The sequence below is a fragment of the Rhea pennata genome, chromosome 10, assembly GCF_028389875.1.
Source record: "Rhea pennata isolate bPtePen1 chromosome 10, bPtePen1.pri, whole genome shotgun sequence".
NCBI lineage: Eukaryota > Metazoa > Chordata > Aves > Rheiformes > Rheidae > Rhea > Rhea pennata.
In genome coordinates, this window is record NC_084672.1 from 3290154 (window position 1) to 3310401 (window position 20248).

General features: G+C 47.2%; 1 protein-coding gene across 1 annotated transcript in view; it reads left to right on the top strand.

Annotated features, from left to right (window-relative positions):
• Positions 1–595: 595 nt before the first annotated feature.
• The window catches only part of IGDCC4 (immunoglobulin superfamily DCC subclass member 4), a 102994-nt gene continuing 83341 nt past the window's right edge, over positions 596–20248 (top strand). The window contains exon 1 of the mRNA XM_062583843.1: positions 596–701. Coding sequence (XP_062439827.1) covers positions 596–701 — 106 coding nt within the window. The remainder of the gene's footprint in view (positions 702–20248) is intronic.

Genomic DNA, 20248 nt, shown 5'->3' on the forward strand with positions numbered 1-20248 from the left:
GCTCTCTGCCCCCTGCCCCCGCCAGCAGCAAGGCGATGGCGACCACCTCTCCCCCCCTCCATTAAAAATAAAGAAAAAAAGAGATCGCCACAAAACATTTATTTTCGGCCCCCCCGCTGCGGCGCCGGCGGCCCCTCGGCGCGGCCCCGCACCTGCCGCCCTCCCTCTGCCGCCGGCCCCGCGCGGAGAGGGGCTGTTCCCCCCCTCCACGCCCCCAACCCTCTCCCCGTCCCTCTCTCCAAGCGCTTTTCCCTCACGGAAAAGGGCTCCGCCGCCCCCGGGGCTCTCCGCAACCTGTTGGACCCGCCGTTGGCGAGGGCGGGCGGGGAGGCGGGCGGCAGCCGCGTGAGGAGGAGCGGGGAGGGGGGGGGCGGCGGCAGCCCCCTCGGCTCGGCTCGGCTCGGCTCGGCGGCGAGCCCCGCTGACAAAGGCAGAGCCCCACAGCCGCCGCCGCCTCCTGCTTCTCTTTCGCCCCCTTCTCTCCCTCGCTCCTTCTTCCCTTCGTCCGCGCGTCCGTGCCGCGGCGGACAGCGCGGGGCTGGGGCGCTCGCACAAGATGGCGGTGGGGCGGCGGGAGAGCGCGCTCCCCTCTTAAATGCGGCCGCGGCGGCCCCTGCTCCCGGCGCCCGGCGCGGCTTACATGGCGCTGGAGGACCTGCTTTGTCTCTGCTTCTCCGCCCTCGCCGTCCTGGCCGTGCAAGGTGGGTGAGGAGGGAGGGGGAGAGAGAGCAGGGGTCTTCCCCCCACCACCACCACCGCCGCCGTCAGCCCACGGTCGCGAGTGGGGCGGCCGCCGCGCCACCTGCCGCCGCCGCACCCCTGGGGCTGCGAGCGGCCGCCGCGCCGGGATGCGCTGCCCCTTGTCCCCGGCTGCTTTTGGGCTCCTCGGGTTCCCTCCGGCCCCCTCAGCGGCCGCTTTCACCCCCCTCACTGGCCCCTCTCCCCCCGCCAGCCCCCGCTTTTTGCTCTCCCCCCCCCCCCAGGTCATTTTTCACCTCCCTCACTGTCCCCCCTTGTGGTAATTTCTCGCTCCCCCCAGTAGCCGCTTTGCTTCCCCTCACTGGCCCTTTCCCCCTTTCCGTGGCCATTTTTCGCCCCCCTGCGCTGTTTGCCCCCCTCGAGGGTCTGAGTCTCCCCTCAGGCCCCGTGGCCGCATCTCGTCCCCTCGCGCCGGGCGATGGAGGGCTGCGAGGCGCCTCCTTGGCAGCCGCTTCCAGGGCGCCAAAGGGGGGGTCCCGGCCCCGGGAGACCCACGCGGGGCCTCGGCGCTGCCCGGGCGCAGGCCCAGGTGCGGCGCCTGCCGCCCCGTCCCAACTTCGTCCTTCCGTCCGCTCCGATCTGGTTGATCAATCGAACGCTCTGATAATAACCGTTATTAGTAACAGCCGGCTCCCTCTCGCCGTTTTGCAGCAGTTACGTAAGGGGCTCCGTGCGGGTGCGCGTACTCGCCGCGCCCCCCCCGGCTCGCTGACTTTCTCTGTTTGCCCTAGAAGTTTGCATCGACGTTCGTCCGAGTTGCGGACCTTTGGATACGTGGCTTTTTCCCGTGCGTCTGCTTTTGTACGCGTCTCCGAGAGAGGGCTGGAAAGGTGTGCGGTTGGCAGAGCTGCACCAGAAAGCGTGTGTGCCGTGTTGTCCCCCTTAGAATCGCTTGTTTAAAAGACACTCCTAAACCAGAGACCGAAGGGGAGGCGTCATCCCTGTTTCATTGCACGGCTTTATTCCTTTTGGCGGTTCGTTCAGGTTCAGCAGAATATAATAATGGCATAAAGGATGCTCAGCCCCTTTGGTTTCTGAAATAGCCTTTTGGGGGGGGAAATATAATGCAGTGGGTGATTGCAGGGTGTTTTTGGAACGCTGTGCAAGCCCTTTGTAAGGTTAAGGTTACCGTATGATGTAGGTGCAGTGTTCCTGAGGCTGCGTGTAGAAGTGAATAACGGTCCATGTAAATGGTCCGCTGTTATCGGTGTGTGTGGGTTTTCCTAGATGGATGGCAGGCTGTGACCCTACCAGCAGATTAACTGGTAGCATGGGTGGGAGCTGTGTTTCCTGTGTGTTTGAGCGAAGGGCTAGCTGGATCCTGAAGCTTAGTAATGGAGGATGATTTTAAAGAGCTGGTGGTGGGGCGTGGATGTTATTCTGCAAATCCATTTCGACAGGAAAACTTCAAGTGCTTTGCAGGAATTAGCGGTTGTGGCTTCTCTGTCTTTGCAAGTAATTAGGCAACTAGTAAAAACTGTTTTCTGTTTCTTTTATAACAATGGGCCACGTGTGGTGCGAAGAGGTAGCGTGTGCATCTGCTTGTGCAGTGTGTGAACGTGCAGCTCAGTACATGTGGATGTGCTTTCCAACAGGTGGGTTTGATTCTGAAAAGAGAAACATGGACTTGTTTCAATATGAGATTAATTTGGCAGGAGATTGAAATGGTTTTGGAGAAGCGTGCATTTGATCCTGAAGCCCATGGGTTTTGATCCAAGGTTCAAGCCTCTCCAGGGATGAAATACTTGAGAGAATGAGGCTGGAAAACCTTCTCCCCGACTACTCCCTGTAGACTAGGTGGAAATGGTGCCAGCTTACACTAGCTGGGGGATGTGATCCTGTGTACTGAAAGCCTTCTGCCGACCTGCTTCAGGGTTTTTTTCCCTCCAGTAGCAGGAAGGGGTTATGGGTTGTGGTTCTGGGTTCCCCCCCTTCACTTGACTCTAGCAAGGGAGTTGTGCTGGTTGCTTTCCTTGGTGCTCTCTACAGGGGGATGTTGCAGTGGGAAGTGGGCTGAGCTTTCCATCTGAATGATCAGCTGAAATCTATCTGGGTTCATGTCATTTAGATTTGTGGTCAGGTCCCTTTGCTGCTGGGGAACAGATTTGCTTTTTCTACATCACCTAACTTTAGTCCCGATTTGTTTTATTCTTCCTGTCGCATTCTTCTTGGCTGCATAACCTTGCAGCGTGCTCAATGCAGCGAGTGCCTTTGCCTGGAGAAGCCGGCGTTGCCATTGTTCGGAGATCGCACGTCTCCGCCGCCGCGATAGCCTGCGCGGTGCAGAACGTCACCTGCATGCAGATTTCACTTGCCCTGTTGACTGTATTGTTGCAGCGTCGCTCGTCCGTCCGTGGGGTGGGTTGGGAGGAGGCAGAATGAGCAGAGGAGGAAAGGGGTGTTTCTACGAATCCTCAATTTTTCCATTTTTATTTGAAACTCCTCCTGCCCCTGTGGAGCATTGACAGTGTCCTTATGCGAAGCCCTACTCTCCCTCACACCACATTAGTGAGGTTTTGCCCATGGCGTGTTTCTAGGCGCAGGTCTCTTGCTCGGGAGCTTGCTGCCGTTGGACTGTGCCTGTCATGACAGCTAGTCTTAAAGCTCTGACAGCTTAGACTGCTTAAAAGTGGAGAATGTTTCGGCTGGTATTTCCCTGTTTCTCTTCTCATGTATCAGGCTGAGAGAAACAGCTCAGGCTTGGTTATGTTTTTGTTTTCCCTGCAGCTTCTTATGGAGAGGTAGCTTCTTTCTTTTTTTTTTTTTCTTTTTTTCATTTTTTTTATGCTGTCTCATTTCACCACCTTGAAGTCTAAAGTAAAGCAGAACCAGCTGATTTTCTGATGTTTCTCCCACTTTTTGCAGCCGACTTTCTACTGACAGCTGTAGAAAGTTTGATCTACTGCAGGGGGCCCTGTACGGGAGTGTGTGCATTGCTAATGGTACGCAAGCCACTTCAAAGTGGCGCAAGTAATAATTTAAAAAGAAGTTTGGCAATCTGCCTGTCCCTGGGGAAGAAGGGAGATGGTTCTCTCTGCATGTGTGCTCACAGTCCGGTTCGGAGCTGGAGGCAGCCTCTGCGGTGCAGCACAGGTCCCATTTGCATCAGGGCGCCAGAGCAAGCTGAGTCTGGGAACTGCTTTGGTGGATTGGGTGTTGCTGTGGCACGTGGGACATCTCGCTTAGGTTTCTGTGGTGATCCTGGGCCAGTCCTTGAGCCTGCTCTGGTGTCCTCAGGGCCCATTCTTAGACAGAAATAGAGAAGCTGTATGTGCTTAGAGGTGTTCAGAGGATAAAATCCATCAATGAGTGTTTAGCACACAGTTATTTATATGCTATGGTGAAGAAGATCATATATCCCAAGGACATGGTGCTGACCCAGTGGTGTGCTGTGCTATCCCATATGGCTCAGAAGTCTGCGTGTGACTCCTGGTACTGTGATTGCTGGGTGATTTGAACTGTGCATCTCTTGGAGCTGGCCTCCCAAAGGCTGGCTCGTCTTCTGGGGAAAAATCCATGTGCCTGTGAACGGGTCCAGGTATTTGCAATACAAGAAATGCTTCTCATCCACTTTACATGCTTCTCTCCTGTTTAATGGCTGCCTGACCATTAAGCCTAGTCATGGTTATATAATTAAAATGGGAATTAATATTTAATCTCATTGTAATTTTTTGTTGGAATCTATCCCAAACTCATCTCTAACTATGTCTTTGCATGAGGTGAGTAGGTACCTAGGGGAAAACAGGCAGGTGTTGCAAATAAGGGATTTTTTGCTCAGACAACAAGAATCATGGGCCTGCTTTGGGTGAAGGAAGGAACTATAACCTTTGCAAACCCAGAGCGATCATAGTCATTTTGTTATCTGTAGGAAGCAAATGTTTGCTTTACAGTCCAGGAGGGATATAGTAAATCCTTGTTATCAGTATTTGCCAAGTACATATTGGGCCAAAATCAACTCTGGTGCAATTTCATTGCTTTCTGGAGGGGAACTGGACCCACTGTCTACAGTATTTTTAGCCTCGTTTTCTGAGGAAAAGAGGCTTTTGTAATCATACTGTCTGTCCATCTCCCTTTCTTTCTCCAAATAGTTTCTGGGCCTGCTGGGCAGTCACAACCAGCTTGACCAGAGCTGTGGAGAATTTGGAGCTCCCGTGTTTCTACAGGGGTTTTGAAAACAAGCAGCTAAATAAAGAAGGGAGATCCAGTTTTGTATGAACTGAAGGAGAGGCTGCGAAATCGTGGTTGTAGACACTGGAAAGTCCATGCGGGGAGAAATCTGAAGCACTTCAAGTACGGGAAGAGCTTTGAACAGAACCTGTACCTTGTCAGGACAGGACAGAATAATCCAGTCATGAAACACAAAGCTGCAGGAAATCACTTCTCAAGTCCTTGAAACCACCTGTTTATTTTAGTTTTTAAAGCCCTTTAATGTCATGTTTTAAAGCATATTGTTTTACCAGCATTTACATCCCAGGGGTTGGTAGCTGTTTTGCTTTCTTCTATGACTGGGAGAGCATCTTCCAAACACAGAAACATAGATAGCCCTTGGAGCAGCTGGGACAGAAGCTCTTTCTCTTGTCTTTGATCCCTTGCTCTCTCTGCCTCAGTTTCCTCATTTGCTCCTGCTAGGCAGAAGATGCTGTGGTGCACTATGAACATACAAAGAACACTGTCAGTCTAAGTAGATTTCTTGCATTTATTAAATTTTCACGTGTTGGTGACCTCCAAGTGCTATTTTTGCTTTTCTCACTTACAGCTTCTTGGTGTGAGGATCCACAGCTGTTCAAACGGTGTCTGCTGTCTTCATAAAACAGATTTTGGGAGCTATATTTGCATGAGCCCTTCTGAAGATGCTAAACCCCACACCAGGCATGGAGGGGAGGATTGAGGAGCTCTTGCTAGTTTGTCTAACCGTCTGTACAAACATGCTGAAGTCATCCTTGAAACCTCATTGAATTTTCTTCATTCTGAAGAGAAACAGAGCCTTTGCATGGAGGGGAAGAGCAGATCAGTGTTTACTTTCAGCGAGGCAGCAATCTGCTAGAGTGGTAGCTGCTGAGGATAGAAATTGCTGAGGGAAGACAAATGCCTGTGTAGGGGCTGAGATCAAATCTGCATGAAATGAGCCCTTCTTTTCCTAAATGGAGAGGAGAACCCAAACACTTGTCAGCAGCCTTGTTTGTGTGTATTTAATGCTTTCTCATTTGCAGATGTCAAAATGCTTTGCTCATGAGTGTGCAGGTAGTGGTGCTTCTCACTTGCACATGTTTTCATGAACTCCTCAGTTCCATGTCCAGCAATGCCTTTTGGTGTCTCTGTTTCTGAGTTAGATCCTCTCCTGCTCTTAATCCATAGGGTCCTACTGTTATGGTGTGGATCTGCTTTATCTGAAAAGTCCAGCAGAGAATAATACGGTGCAGTTTGTCTCAGTGGGTGATAAACATACTCTATCGCTGTTATGATAAGCAATTACTGTAGTCCACTGGGACTCTATTATCAGGTGTTTTGAAATTATTTAAAAATCTGTATCTGCGTTTTAGACTCAGTTGCCTGGAACAACATCTAGAGACGTTGAATAGCCTGGTTTATTCTATGCTACATATTTTTTAATTTAAATTTTTTCCTCCAAGTTTCCTTGTCAAGTGGATTTCTTGAGGGAGTGTTGTCAATATTAAAGGTGTGAGCCCACCTGACATAGGAGATTGGAAACACTGTCAACTTGTTAAGGAGTTGGGTGCTGGGTGGGCAAAGTTGTATCTGTTGCAGAGTCTGGTAGGGATTTGACTCATGGGAAGTGCTTGTGTCACAGATGTCTCCGGAACAGCATCACATTAAGGAAATGCAAGCATCCCCAGAGGTTGCTCTCAGCCCAGACTGATGGGAGCTCAAAGAGAGCTTTCCTGGGGAAGGGTGCGGGGATGGCAGGACCTGGGGCAGAAGTGGAGCTAACCCAAGATCCAGAAGTGATGCCTGTCTGGTGGCAGATTGGGGGATGCAATAAGAAGGTCCTGCTTGGCGTATTAATGCCTGCACTGGGGAATGCATATCCTTGATAGTTTCCAAATTGACTGTCGACAGATGATCAAGTTCATTGGTGTGACCAAAGAGGTCGTTACTTAATGGGATGGATTTCCTGTGCTGTGCTCTGTGAATCCACTGAGGATTTTTGCAAAACTTGGCTGTTTATGCACCCAGGACTTTGAGAGATCTTTTTTTGAAAAGCATCAGTGGTGCTTAAGAAGTTTAAAATAACCAGAAGTTTTGCACTTAATGCAAGACTTCTCTCCCTGCCTCTCAACTTGCTAGTTGAATCGAATTTCTAAATTAGGCACATGTATTTTCCAGAAAAAAGTGGAATTGTGTGTGTTATTAAAAGAAAACTAGTCAAGTATTTATTGATTTGTTGTTAATGAAACTGAGAAGGCTTTTGTGTTTCTCTGGAAATCTTTGTCCCTATTTTCTATTTTTTTTTCTCTCTCTTCCCCCCTCTCCTTTATCTATTTATTTATTTATCTATTTATTTTTTGAGATTATCTAGTGAAAAACTTCAGCATGACCCTTGTATGCAGATGTGACACATTCTTACCTTTTTGGAAATACCTGTGCTGCTTAAAGATGGTAACAAACTTAGTCTTTCTCTTAGCTGTAATGACCCAAAGAGATGGGGCCAATTGCAGCCCGTTTCCATGCTCTACCAGTTCCACTTCTGGCAAAGACTTGAGAATCTAGAGAATGTGGCAAGTAATTGTGGAGCACTTGCAAAGGCCCCATGCATTAGTGCGTAGCAAAGCGTCTTGGCAAAATACACACACAGGATAAAAGGGGAAAAGAAGCCTAGCATCTGATCCAATAACTCCTTTGCTGGGTTGGCAAAAATTGTTTAGATTCCTCCTTCCCAAGAATGATTTTGTAAACATAATACTGCTTATTAGCCATGCAAATTACTGTCATTGGTGGCAATTGTTGTGATAGAAAGATAAGGGTTTTGAAACTCTGGTTTGATTTTCCCCCGACTCTCAGTTTGCTATCTATTTGTTTATGTCAGTGCTGATTGCAGCTTTTGTTAGAGAAATCAAAATATTGATCAAAATTACTTAGTCCTGTTTTTCTTAGGTCACAATAAATCCAGCTTATTTATTTCCCATTTTACTCTTTTCTTCTCTCTGCAGAAAGCATAGTGAGCTTTCCTGGAGGGGATGATCCTTACGTTCCTGAAGTCAAATGTCATCTTCCTTAGAGGGTCCTTAGGAGCAGGCTTGATATCTGGAGGCTTTCCTCAAGAGTCTGTCAGCTAAAAATCTGGCTAGCAGAGTACTATTGTGGGGTTTTCTTTACGTACAAAGTGGGGAAAGAAGGAAGTTTCTCCCAGCTGCTGGCAGAGAATAGCTTCCCATTTAGTTAATGCTTGTGGCTGCTGCCAGAATTTTCTCTTTAGCATCAGAGGGAGTTAAGTGCGGAGTGAAAGGCTTCAGTAACACTTCAGCATCTGGGCATGAGGCTGAGCTGTCAAATAATTCTTTTTGCTTTTTTTTATTTTTTATTTGTTATTATTTTTTTTAAATACCAGTCAGGGCACTTGGGTAGATTCATAGGTTTAAGGTTAGGGTGGTTGGGCTGCCTTCCTGGCTGCAGCAGGCTATAGGAATCTGACTCTGTTTCTTGCTTTGGTTTCAATGGCAGTGCTTGAACAAGAGCATCTCTTTAGGAGAAACACACACTTATGGTTTAAAAATGTCTTGTGAATTCTTGTCCATCACAGCCCCTCAGTAAGCTGCTTTGATATCCTCACTCAGCAGTGTGCATTTGTGTTCAGTCTAGATTAACCTAGCTGTGTTTTATAGTTGTATCTTCGTCTACTAGTATGAAAAACTTTTTGTTATCAAATGTCCCTCCTCCCTGTGAGTGCATGTACAGACTGAGATTGAGTCTCCCCTTTACTAAGCTGAGTATGTGGAGGTCCTTGAGTCTTTCAGCTGTTACAGTTGTTTTCTGTCTCTTAATCTTAGCTTTCCATAGCTAGCACCAGGGTAAGTAAAAGCCCCACTTTCCTTAGCAGCTAGGTACCGCTCAGTGAAACAAATTTCTCAGCTACTTCGCTTCAAATCCTTGGCTTCAGAGCCTGATTTTTGGTTCTGGACCCTGGGAGTCTCTAGGGGCACCTGTTCCCCTGCAGCTCAGCTGAGAGCTGCCTTTTGGCTCTGGCAGCTGGTGCTGGATGTAGTTTTCCAGATGTGATTGAACCAGAGCCAGGTACAGGGAAAGGTAGAGAAACTTCAGCTCTGAGAGCGCCTCTTTGGTGAACATTGGAACCGTTGCCAAGGCAGGTTTTTGATTTTGCAGCAGGGCTCTCCTGTGCAGGAAACCAGGGGCAAAATCAGGATGGGGCATGCGTGTGCAGCTTCCATATGGCTTTTTAAAGAGAAATGCTGTCTTCTAAGCTGGAATCATGCCTCACAGTTCAAAACTACGGCTGTACTGGCATAGAAAAATACTGTTAGAGTCCTACAGCAGCTTTTACCAGATGACATCTCAGCCATGTACTCCATCAATGCTTCAAATACAGATGGAGGGTATGGATGAAGATACCTCTGCCCTTTGCCACTTCACCTACACAACATGGTCATTATTTCCAGTGTAAATGGCTCCTGCCTCTGCCTAGCTGTTCTAAGCAAGTTTCCGTGAAGCAGCAGTGAGGCATCAGAGGCCTGTGTTTGCTCAGCAGTGGTGTGCACACGCTTTTTCTGGGGTGGCTGTGCTCTGTTGGGTGACCTATTGACAGCCCCTGGCACCATGACATTAATCTTCGGAGCAGGCATCCAAATACCAGAAGCACTGGAGTAGTACATGCAGAATAGAGGAATTCCAGAGGCAGATTTCTGTGCTGCTACTGGGGATATTACATCAGAAAATCAGAAATAGGATCCAGAGTAGGACTGAGTGTTTAGGAAACTGCACCACAGACTTAAGTGTAACTTTGGGCAGGCCTCTGCATCGTATTTTTTCATTTGTTAAATGGGGTATTAAAAATACCTCTTTGAGGGACTGAGTGTGGGTATGTTAGCAGTGGAGGTGTCCAGATGATGTGGGGCAGTACACTACAGCTGTGTTGTAGAGATGGTGGAATAGATGCTGTAGGAAATATATCTGGGTAGGTGCTTGTGTGGGTGTGACTGTGCCTGCCTGTGTACGTGGCATCGGTGCTGGACTCGTGTATGTGTACTGTGAATATAGAGATGAGTATGTGGTATGTGCAGATCTGTAAATGAAAATTCTTCAGAACTGATTACATGTTTGTATATTTTAAAGTTTATGGGTTTAAAAAAAATCTGTCCTCATAGGAAATATTTGCTTCTCATCAGAAACTTGTTAGACTGGAAATTTCACAGTATTAATTTTTATGGCATTTCCTAAGCTGAACTAATTGGGTATTTTGGAAGGGGGAAGACAAGGGTGTGGATGTGTGTTTTTTACGTAGATTTCATGTAAAATGTGATGTGGATTATCCCGCCAGCTATCTGAGCGATGTGTACAAGTTCTCTGTTGGAAAGTGCAAGTGATTATAGGCTGGTGACTAATAAATAATCCTTGGCTAACATGGGGTGGGCTCAATTAATGCTAATCCCTGCTCAGCAGTAGTAAAAGTTGGATGAAGTCAGGGAGATTTTGCAAGGCTGTTACTGACCTGAACATGAGAATGATGTGTTCATGCCTGAACATGATCCCCAAACTGCCTGAGTATAAAGATGAGGATTTTTCCTGTGCTGAGGCACACAGGACCTTATTAAAAGAAGAGCAGCAGTAGTTAGCCAAGATTATTAGAAATAAATCTGTTTTAACTAACAAAAGAGGTTGTATTCCTTGATGCAGAGCAACCTCCACCTGTGGTGCTCATCCAGCAATTTGATGCCCAGGAGTAAAAGCTCTCATCACTGTGGGATAAATTCAGTGATTCTTGAGCAGATCTTGATGCAAGTCTGGGGTCTTGCTTTTAGATGTATTCTGTTGGAAATAAGCAAAAGTCCAGAGAAGGTAAGGAAAAGCCTCACATCTGAGGTGAGACCCTGTTGGTTCAGGAGAGGCCCCAGAATGGTGTGACAGCTCCCACAGGCTTTCTGCTGCTCTGGTAGAGAAGAGTTGTCAACGTGTCTTTCACTATTTGGAAGCAGACCCAGTCCTTTTATTGCTTTGTCCTCAAACTGTCAGGTTTCAACTATCTGCAGCTTAGGAAAAAGGAAAGATTTATATGCTCTGAAGAGAAACCCATGCTGACAGTAGGTAAATGCACTGTAGATGTTGGAATATTAAACAGCCAATTAAGTGCAAGGGATTTTGGAATCGGGGCTGTGATAGTCGTTTTCTCTCTGTTGTTATGATAGAAATAAGTTTAAATCTGGAAATGGGAGGGTGGATTTCTTATGCTGTGTCCTAACAATCTTCAGAAGACAGTACTGCTCCTGCTTCCCCATCTTTCAGTGCATCCCAGAAGCCACAGATAGGGATATTGTTTTGCTGTTCCTGCTAACATGGTCGTTGAGCCATAAGAGCTCACTTTGCATTTTTAGTGAAAGTTGAGTTTCCAGATTACAGTTGAATGCTGGCTTTTAAAACTCAACTAGATGAGCAGTTATGCCAGAAGGATACAGAGTCCTGACATGGTCAAGTCCTTGGTAAGATCATTCCACTGTTTAGCTGTGGGCGCTTCTGTGACTTTACAGTTTAGCATCTTTGTTTTGTCTTGTTTAGTGTCTCCTTCCCAAACTTTCACTTTTATCTGCTGTTGTCCAGGTGAGGCTGGTTGGCTAGCTGTAGCGATAACGTACCTTTGTGGGTTAAGCGATAACAAAAAGGAGAGCGAGCCTAGATAAAGCCAGATGTAGCTCACACCCATGGAGGGAGCCAGGGTTACAAACTGCAGCCTGTAACCGGGCAGAGAAGCTTCGATGGGTTTTGTGACTTCCTAGAGGTCCTGGCGTGAGGGGTGACAAACCTGGGCCTGGACAGCTTTCAGTGCTGTGCCTGGACTGCCCATGCTGTCCGCCCTGTGTGCAAAATTAGTGTCTGGTCTAAGTCCCCATCAAGCTTCTGTTGTGTTCTCATGTAGCATGGGTGGTGTGCGTGCTCTGATGTCCTTGCATCTTCCCCTGGAAGCAGAACCTCTCTTGGAGCGATGCAGTTTCAAAGTGACAGTCCTCTGCAGTGAGCTGTTTAAACGTGCTTTCCTGTTAGTTTTCTTTGTTGCTGCTGTGAATTGTCTTCTCTTCTCCTGTGTGTGGCTCATTATTTCCCATTAATTCATGGTTTGTGCAATTACCTCAGAAATGCAGGGGAGAGAGCAGGAGCCTGACTTTTCTTCTTGGTGTAGGTGACTTTGTAACTATACAGAGAGTGTGAGAGTTGGTTCTTGTCCTCTTGAAATGGCAAGTTACAAACCCATATCCTGCTGCCATGGTTCTGTGAGACAGTTTCTATTTTAGAGAGAGCTGGAAAGCTCAAGGAGCAGAAATACACTAGATATGTAGACTTTTCAGGTACCTGGTAAGACAACCTGAGTTGTTTTTGACAACAGTATTGTATCTGACGTGTCTTACGGCACTTTACATTCTGTCCAGAAGATGCTGCAGACTTGAACCACGGCCTGTTGAGAAATTGAGAGCAATTGAGAGACTTCTTAAAAGTCCATTAAACAAAGAAAAACAGACAGTTTTAAATATATCCCAGTGAACTTTGTCGTGAAAGCTTTCAGTGCAGTCTGAGGAAGGAGTGTGTCTTGGGATGTGTGTCAAAGTGTCGCTCCTGCAGAAGCATTCTTTGAGGTTTCCTTGGCAGCTGGCTCTTCAGGTAAGTGTACAGATGTGATTTGGTCTGTTTTTTGCAGAGGAGAAAGCCAACAAACAGCAAGGTAAAAGAGTTGTCTCTGATGAACACAACAATTTCTCTGCTTGTAGTTTGTGTTTACTGCAGACATGTTGTATCATTGGCTTCTTTGTATGAAGGCTGTTTTTTCTTGAGGAGTTGTATTCGTACACAGGCTTTTAACTACTACAAAGGACCTCTTATTTCCAGGTGAACTGCAGAATCTCATTACTAGCAGCAGTGGCAGAGCTTTGAAGATTTCTGGCCTAATTATCTTATTTGTGCTGTGAGTAGCAGGGAAGTCCATGTGCTGTCAGGGAGACTTAGGTATTGTGCCAGTTGTACAAGGGTAGGAGAAAAAGGCGTCATGAAAAGGCTTGTGCAGAGGGTTTGTTCTGACTTTGCAGGCTGGCTTGGGCTGTGTGCATGTTCCCCAGCTGTACAGGTGCTGTGGGCTTTCCTGCAAGAACTGAAGGGGGTGAATAGGAAGGGATCAGAAACTGCTGTGTTCTGGACTCCAGCCATGGTCCTGTAAATGCCTTTTTTGGATGACGGTCATGAAAGGCCTAGCCTGCAAGGCTGAGTGGGTTTTGTTTTGTTTGTGTGTGTGTGTGTGTGTGTGTGTGTGTGTTTCCACCCTCCCCCCCCCACCATCAAGACTTTAAATGCAGATTAATGTATGTGAAATCTGCCATTTGGACAAGCATCATGTACTGTCCCTGAGGAATATTCAGGCTTGTTTTGTGTGCATGCGACTTTTGCAATAGTAGTATTAGGCAGGAAATTTTAGGTGCATTCATGTAATTGCCAACATCCTCAGGTATGTGGGGTTTTGACAAACTGGATTTCTTCCTTTCTCCTCTATTCATGTTCTAACAGGAGAGAGATGCAGAGGAAGACTGTGAACTTGAGAAAGGGAGTAAGTAGTAGAAGGAGCTGTGGCTTGGGGGCAGTGAACTACGGAACACATCCTGAGCTTGCAAACTCCATTAGCATAGCCCAAGGGTGTCTCTGGAAGTGAACAACTGGATGGGGCACAGCTTTGACAGGGGCTGCTGATGGATTGTGACAAGAGCTGGGCAGTGACGACCAGGAAGGGAAGAGGAGATGTTTGCTGAGGCTGCATGAAGCATTTTCATAAACTAACTTTAGGAACAAAACCAAGAGGGTTGTTCCCAAGAGAGTGCAGTTTTGGTCCTCTTTTGGGAGACTTAGAGGCAGAGCTACAGAGGTGGACAGCTTTGTTTTCCCCTTCAGCTGCGGACAACGCTCTTCTGTGTCAAGCTGGGCGGCAGTATGGACTTTGCTATGCCTTGGCCTGTTGGGCTTCCCTCCACCCTGGGTGGAAGATGCTGGGTGGTGCCTCAGAGAGGTCCTCTGAACTTCAGTGTCTTGCTGCTGCTGCAGAGATTGATCCTTTTTGTTAGCCACTCTCTCTATGGATGGACTGTCTGGTTGTTGAATAGCTAATTTTGTGCACGTGAGCCTTATAACTGCAAAGGTTGTGGGCAAAATGAAATAAGCTTAAGGGAAATGTGTGTGGGCAGTGAGGGACAGCCATGCATTTGCACACCACCTCAGAGACTGTTCTAGAGACTTACTTATTTATGCTCAGATACAATGAATCTTCCACTAGCTGTTATGAAGACAGTTGAGATACTGACTCTCTCTATTCATATCTTTATGGTTTAACGAGGTGTCTGTATGTTTCTTGTGTATGGAAGACCATTTCTGAGGCAGATAAAATCTAACTAAGAGTAAGCTCTGTGTAGCAAGAAGACAAGGAAGAGGAGTTCTGGTGTATTTGATACCTTGATCATCTGTAGAAAGCAGAGGGATGAGAAAAATCTTTGATTAAGACCTTTAAGGTATTCAACAATTCAGAAATATTTAAATGCATTCCATCCTCAGCACTTTTTCTTAGGTCTTCTTTGGGTCTCCATATTGCCCTTACTCCATGGGAACAGGCAAGATCACAGCCAAAAAGCATTGAGGATAGTAGCTTGTTCCACAAATACTGCAGGTGTCTAATCAGCAAGGAATCTGTAAAAGCTGTTTTCTCTGGTCTTCTCTCTCGGCTATTGGTGTAGGGCTCAGCGTCATCTTTCAAAACTGTCCTGTTAGCAGGTTCATGGGCAGATTTGGTCCTGTGGCAGGCTGAGCTGGCGCAGAAGCTCAGCAAATGCTATTTCTTTCTGTGCATGGCTGTAGTGAAACTCCCAGTACTGCTTTGTAGATGAAGCCAGTCTCCAAAACTTTTGTTTATTCCTAATAACGTTCCCTGTGGCTTGAATATCCGGAACACTGATTGCGGGGTAAAGTAAGTATGCGAAGTTGAGTAATCCTTGCACATCCCGAGTATCGTGTTCCCTTTCTGTGCTTCCAGATTAGCAGCTGGTCTGGAAAACAGAGCTGTTGAGAACCGTTCTGTCTGGTCCCCTCAGCTGCCCACCTTCTTTTTTGTTTAAAAAGCCCATGTGTCATTTGCTTTCAACAAACGAAAGATGTTTCTTACAAGCTAGTGTTTACTAGTGTGGGAATGTGATTTACTAGAGAAGAGAAATGCCTGTGTTTTCAACTGGAGCAAGAGTTCATAATTTTTATAGACCTTTCAAGAATAGATTTCCTGAAAGCAAACAGAGATGAATGGTGAGATTATAGCTATGTAAAACAACAATGTAATACCATGATTGCTCGGTACTAACGGCTTGTTATCCTATACCAAATTGGAATGGTTTGGGCTCGTAGGAGAAAACATGCCTTTCCAGAGGTGGCTTTGGAGCCGAGACGATTCAGATGAGAAGCCAATTTCAGATTCTTGGGCAATTTCTTTCTCCCCTGTTGAGGGAGATGAGGACTGTAGGGGAGCTCTCTTACCCCAGCTCCCTTCCAGAGTATTCAGGGAGGAGCAGCTTTCAGAAAAGCAGTGCATAGTTTCTGTGTACAGTCTGAAAGCCAGCAAAGTCTCATGCTGCCCCTTTGAGTTAGATGAGGGTCTCAGCTTCCCTAATGTTTTCTGAGGGTTCTCTGACTTGCTCATCTTTCAGAGATAAGGGAGCAGCAGTGCAGACTCCCCCCCCCCCCCCAGACAGTGAGTGAGTGGTGCTGTGTCAGTGTCTCTCCTTAGCCTTATTTTCAAACTGCTCCAGATAGCACACTGGCTGGGCAGGATAGGAGCAGCCAGCCTGCAGCTCGTGAGCCTTGGACGACTCCCAGACGATCAGAGCACAGCATCCAAGCCAGGACTCAAGCTTTGGGGCTGAGCCACATGCAACAGAGACTGCTGGATTGTTCGAGTGCCTGGGTATAGGGAGAAATTACCAAGCGACTGGTGCTTAATGTCTTTAGATCCCTTTGAGATCCAGGGTTGTACCTCATCCACCCGTGTAACCCCCATGAAACACAGACATCAGCATCACCCCATGCCCATTTTCTGCTGTCTGTGCCATGTGCTTCTTGCCAAGGGCAGGCTTTTGGTTTGTGGCCCTTCAGGACAGGAGGATGTTTAGCTTCTCCTGGCCTAACCCTGCTCAGAATTGCACTAAATCAATAACGTCGTTGTGGTTTCACAGAGTGGCAGAAGAGGCCTGTAGTTGGAGCACAGGCTGGTGCTCGTGGCCTGGGGCACTTTTCAGCACAGCTGCAAACACTGAGTGTGCTGTGCTTGCTCTGCCCCAGCGTTAGCGTGGGGAAGGTACCCAAGGCCCATGCGTGTCCCCTCTTGCCATATTTGTGTCCACGAGCCTCAAGGAGGTCGAGGCACCAGATGCTTGGCCTTGACTGTCTTCCATGTCTGTGACTTGCAGGTGTTGGTGGTGCAGAGAATTACATTGACTGGACCAGGAAGGATGCTCTTAAAATAGTTGTGGTTTGGGGAGGGGCTGTGTTCCCCTGTGCTGCTCCATGTGCAGCTCTGCCAGCCAGTTACCTCGCTGGCTGTGTTGGACAGTTCAGTGCTGCAGGTAACAAGAGGCGGAAAAGGATGTATGGACTTAGCTTGAGCTCCTGCTTCTTGCAGTGTTGGAGATGCAGGCAGCATCTGAGTATGCCTGTCTGGAGCCGGGTGGGATCTCGAGTAGATGCATGCATGATGCCCTGGCCTTCCTCCAGCTCAAATTCACTGCAGTGACCTCTGCTGAGACATGTATGTTGAAAGGGACCAAACTCCTGTGTTTCTTGGTTTCTTTCTCTGGGATCTCAACTTTTACATGATTTACTGGGATGTTTTTTGGCTGCCCTACATCTATGCACCCTGGAAAACCTTACAGCAGCTTATTTGGGCTTGTGGAAGAAATTGTTTTTGCAAGGAGTGCTGTGGCGTGTAATGGAATAGCTTTGCAGTGACATAGTTTTTGTACTGCATTATGTCTGTACTGGCTTTTGGGCTGCTCTTGGGCTAAAAATATGGCCCATTAAAACTTCTGGAACGGGATGTAACTGTGTTTTGAAGGTACTTTATTCCTTATGTACTATTGCTAAGTGATTTAACTGAGACCGCTTGTGGAGACCTGCTTTGTAAGACAATTTTTCTGAAGTGTAAGGCAGTGCTTCCCACTAAGCTGAGAAAAGAGTCAAGTGGTTGGGCTTCTCATAGTAGGGCTGTGGGGCTGCCCAGAGGACTGGGAGCTGGGAAGCAGAGCTTGTGAGCTGCATTCATGTCTTGGCACTCGCTGATGAAGTCTCTGGACCAGATATTTCCATTTCTGATTCTCTCTACCCGCAGATGACAAGAAATTCAGAATTGCATTGAAAAGATTAGCATTAGGAGTTTTACCACCTAGTTCATTTGAAACTGAATGCGCTTGAAATGCATTGAACAAATGGACAGTGGCCTTTCTCCTCCCTGAGGACAGCTTTTACATGGACGGGAGACTACAGATGGGGCCCAAAGCAGAAATGCAAATACACAGGGCTGTGATATGAAGCATTTGGCAGCATCACAGGCTTAAGAGCTCTCTCCCCACGGCTGCTTGATCCCGCTCTGTCAGTTGTGCTGACACAGCTGGTTGTGGGCTGCACTGTGAACTGTGTGAGTAGAGCTTTGGCCTCAAAATGATGGGATTAAAGCCTGTGCTGCTGGCACCATGAAGTTGGCTATGCCTGGTGCACCCAGCGCTGTTTGTGTGAAGCCCTCAGAGCTGTACTTGCTTCAGAATGACTGATGTGAATACAACTTTGCAAAGAAACACAGTAGTGAGCATGAACAGCTAATTAGTTTTTATAACTCCCTTTTGTTTGCTTTTGAAGACACAAGTTTCTCGCTTGCTTGCCTGGCTCCTGTTTGGTGTCCTGACAATGTCAGCACAAGTGTGTGAAGCTCATGTTACACGGGCGGAGTTCAGACAGGTTTGATTTCAGCACAGGTCTCGTCCCCAAGCTGTTCCAGCACTTTCCCGACAAGAGGGAATCAGCGTCAAAACAGGTTTGGCCCCAAGACTGTTAACAAAACATTTCTGAGGGGCAGATCTCCCATGTTAATGAGTTCAGTGGTGGGCTGACTGGTTTTTGTAGAAGAAAAGGTCAGATTTGTTGCCTAGGCTATGTAGAAAGGTTTTGTTCTGGAACAGACTGCTCCTGATCTGCTCCCTTGTCTGCTGAGCTGCCAGGCACTAGGTCTGAATAATGTTTTCGTGTCTCTGCTGCTGCTTCCTAGCTTTTTCCTCAGCAAAGAGCATTTGAGAGGTTTTTGCTGCCTGTTCCCACCCTTGCAGTGCAGTTTACCCAGCAAGCTGGTGTCTGCCTAACTCTGAGCATCCTTGTGTAAGGATATAGGAGCGACCACCCACTTAGCCATTCCCGAGCTCTTTTGGCGTCACAGCCCCAAGTGGAGACCAGATCCAGCTCCGAGGGTAAATCTCTCCGGTCTGAGGCCTGGTAGCTTGCTGCCTGGCTCTTCCGGGCTGCTTCCCGGAGGAGTTTCCGCTCTTGCAGCGTGAGTGTTGGGAGCTGCCGCTGTGCGGTGGGAGAAGGTCTGCTGCGGTGGCGTGGGTGGAGTGGTGGCCTAGGCTGGCACTTGAGACGAGAGGGGCTGTGTGGGGGGTGTGTGTGTGTGTGTGTAGGGGGGGGTATGAATGTATGTTTTTTGTGAATATGTCCATTGGAGGCTGGGGAGTTTCTGAGTTCAGATCAGCAGCTTGGGCCAATTTAAAACACTTTTGGTTTCAAGCTTGCCAACAAACTTGGAGTTTGTTTTTACTCACAAGCTTTAACAAATGGAGTCTATTGAAAGTGTTCTCAGTGAAACACTTTTTTTTTTCCCCCTCAGAAGCTGTTAGCTGTCTTCAAGAAACAACATTTTAATTGAAGCCATGATAAAAGTAGAGCTGCAGTGGTTGTTTTAAAGTTTAATAAATTAAACAGCCTTGTTTTTAATGCAAAAATCTTTTTTTTCTCTTTTTTCTTTTCTTTTTTTTTTTTTTTAAAGAAGCTATATGCTTTAAAACTGTCAGAATAAAACCTACAACTTTGAAGTCTTAAAATACTTTGGGAAATGCTGTATGTTTTTTACTGGTTATATGGAACAGCTGAACTGACTTAACTGGAACAAAATTAGAGGAACAAAGAGGTTTTGTTTCCAGAGTGTATTCTTTGCCCTTTGACAGCCCCGTCTGGCTCACGCTCCAAGTTAGATACCCGGAGCAGGTCATTGTCAGCCTCCCGCTTTGGTTAGGCTTTTCGCATAACAGAGCGGTTGGAACAATAGTGATGTGGTTATAAAAGAGCAAAACTCATGGGAAGATTCAGGGGTAAGAGCAGAACTTGGAGCTCCTGTAGCTGTTTTTTTTTTTTTTTTTTTTTTTTTGGTTTGGTTTTTTGAGGGGGTCTGAATCTCTCTACGGCAGTTCCTCTTCTTAAATTCCACGTTTGTGCTGAGTGCAAGGATACCAAAGGCTAACAGGATTTTTCCCAGGCTGGTGCTTGATATTGGGTCCTCTATGGTTGCACGCTCTCAGCGTGGTCTCGAGGTGGAACGCTTGCCTTCCGTGAAAGGTGTTTTACATCTCCCAGTGAATACTCCCTTTTGCACAGCAACTTTTCTCTGCAAAATTGTAAAATGGTGAGATGGTTTCTAAGCACATGGAACATCTCTTTAGTGTGGGGACTTGGAGACCAGCTCGAGGAAGTGCTCATGTTCCCTGTTCTGCTGTGGCAGTCCTTCGAGGCTATTTGCATGCAAGCAGACTCGCTGTATAGTGTGTCTTCAGCTAGGGAAGAATAAGCAGCGGGAGGAGATGAGCAGCTGAGAAATGGAGCTCTCGTTTCCATGCAAATATCCTATAAAGAACAAAAGGAGGAGAGAAGCATGCACAGAGATAGGATCTGCAAACAGAAGAGATCCGGGGTTGTTTTCTCAGTGAGGCAGCATCGAGTCCCCGTGAATGTGGTTTTGACACTGTTGTGCACTGTGGGTCTCGTGGGTTAATCACAGATGCTGCTTTTGTTTCTAACTTCTCTAGGGCTAAATCCTTCGCCCTCAATCTGCAGGAATTTTGCTCTTGACTTTACTATGGTAGAATTAGGGCTTTTAGGGTCTGCTGCTGAAATAACACAAGCTATCTCTTCTTTCCAAGTCCCCCAACTTGTGCTGGAGGAGGTAGGCTGCAAAATAACATAAATGTTGCCTTCGGTTTTTCAC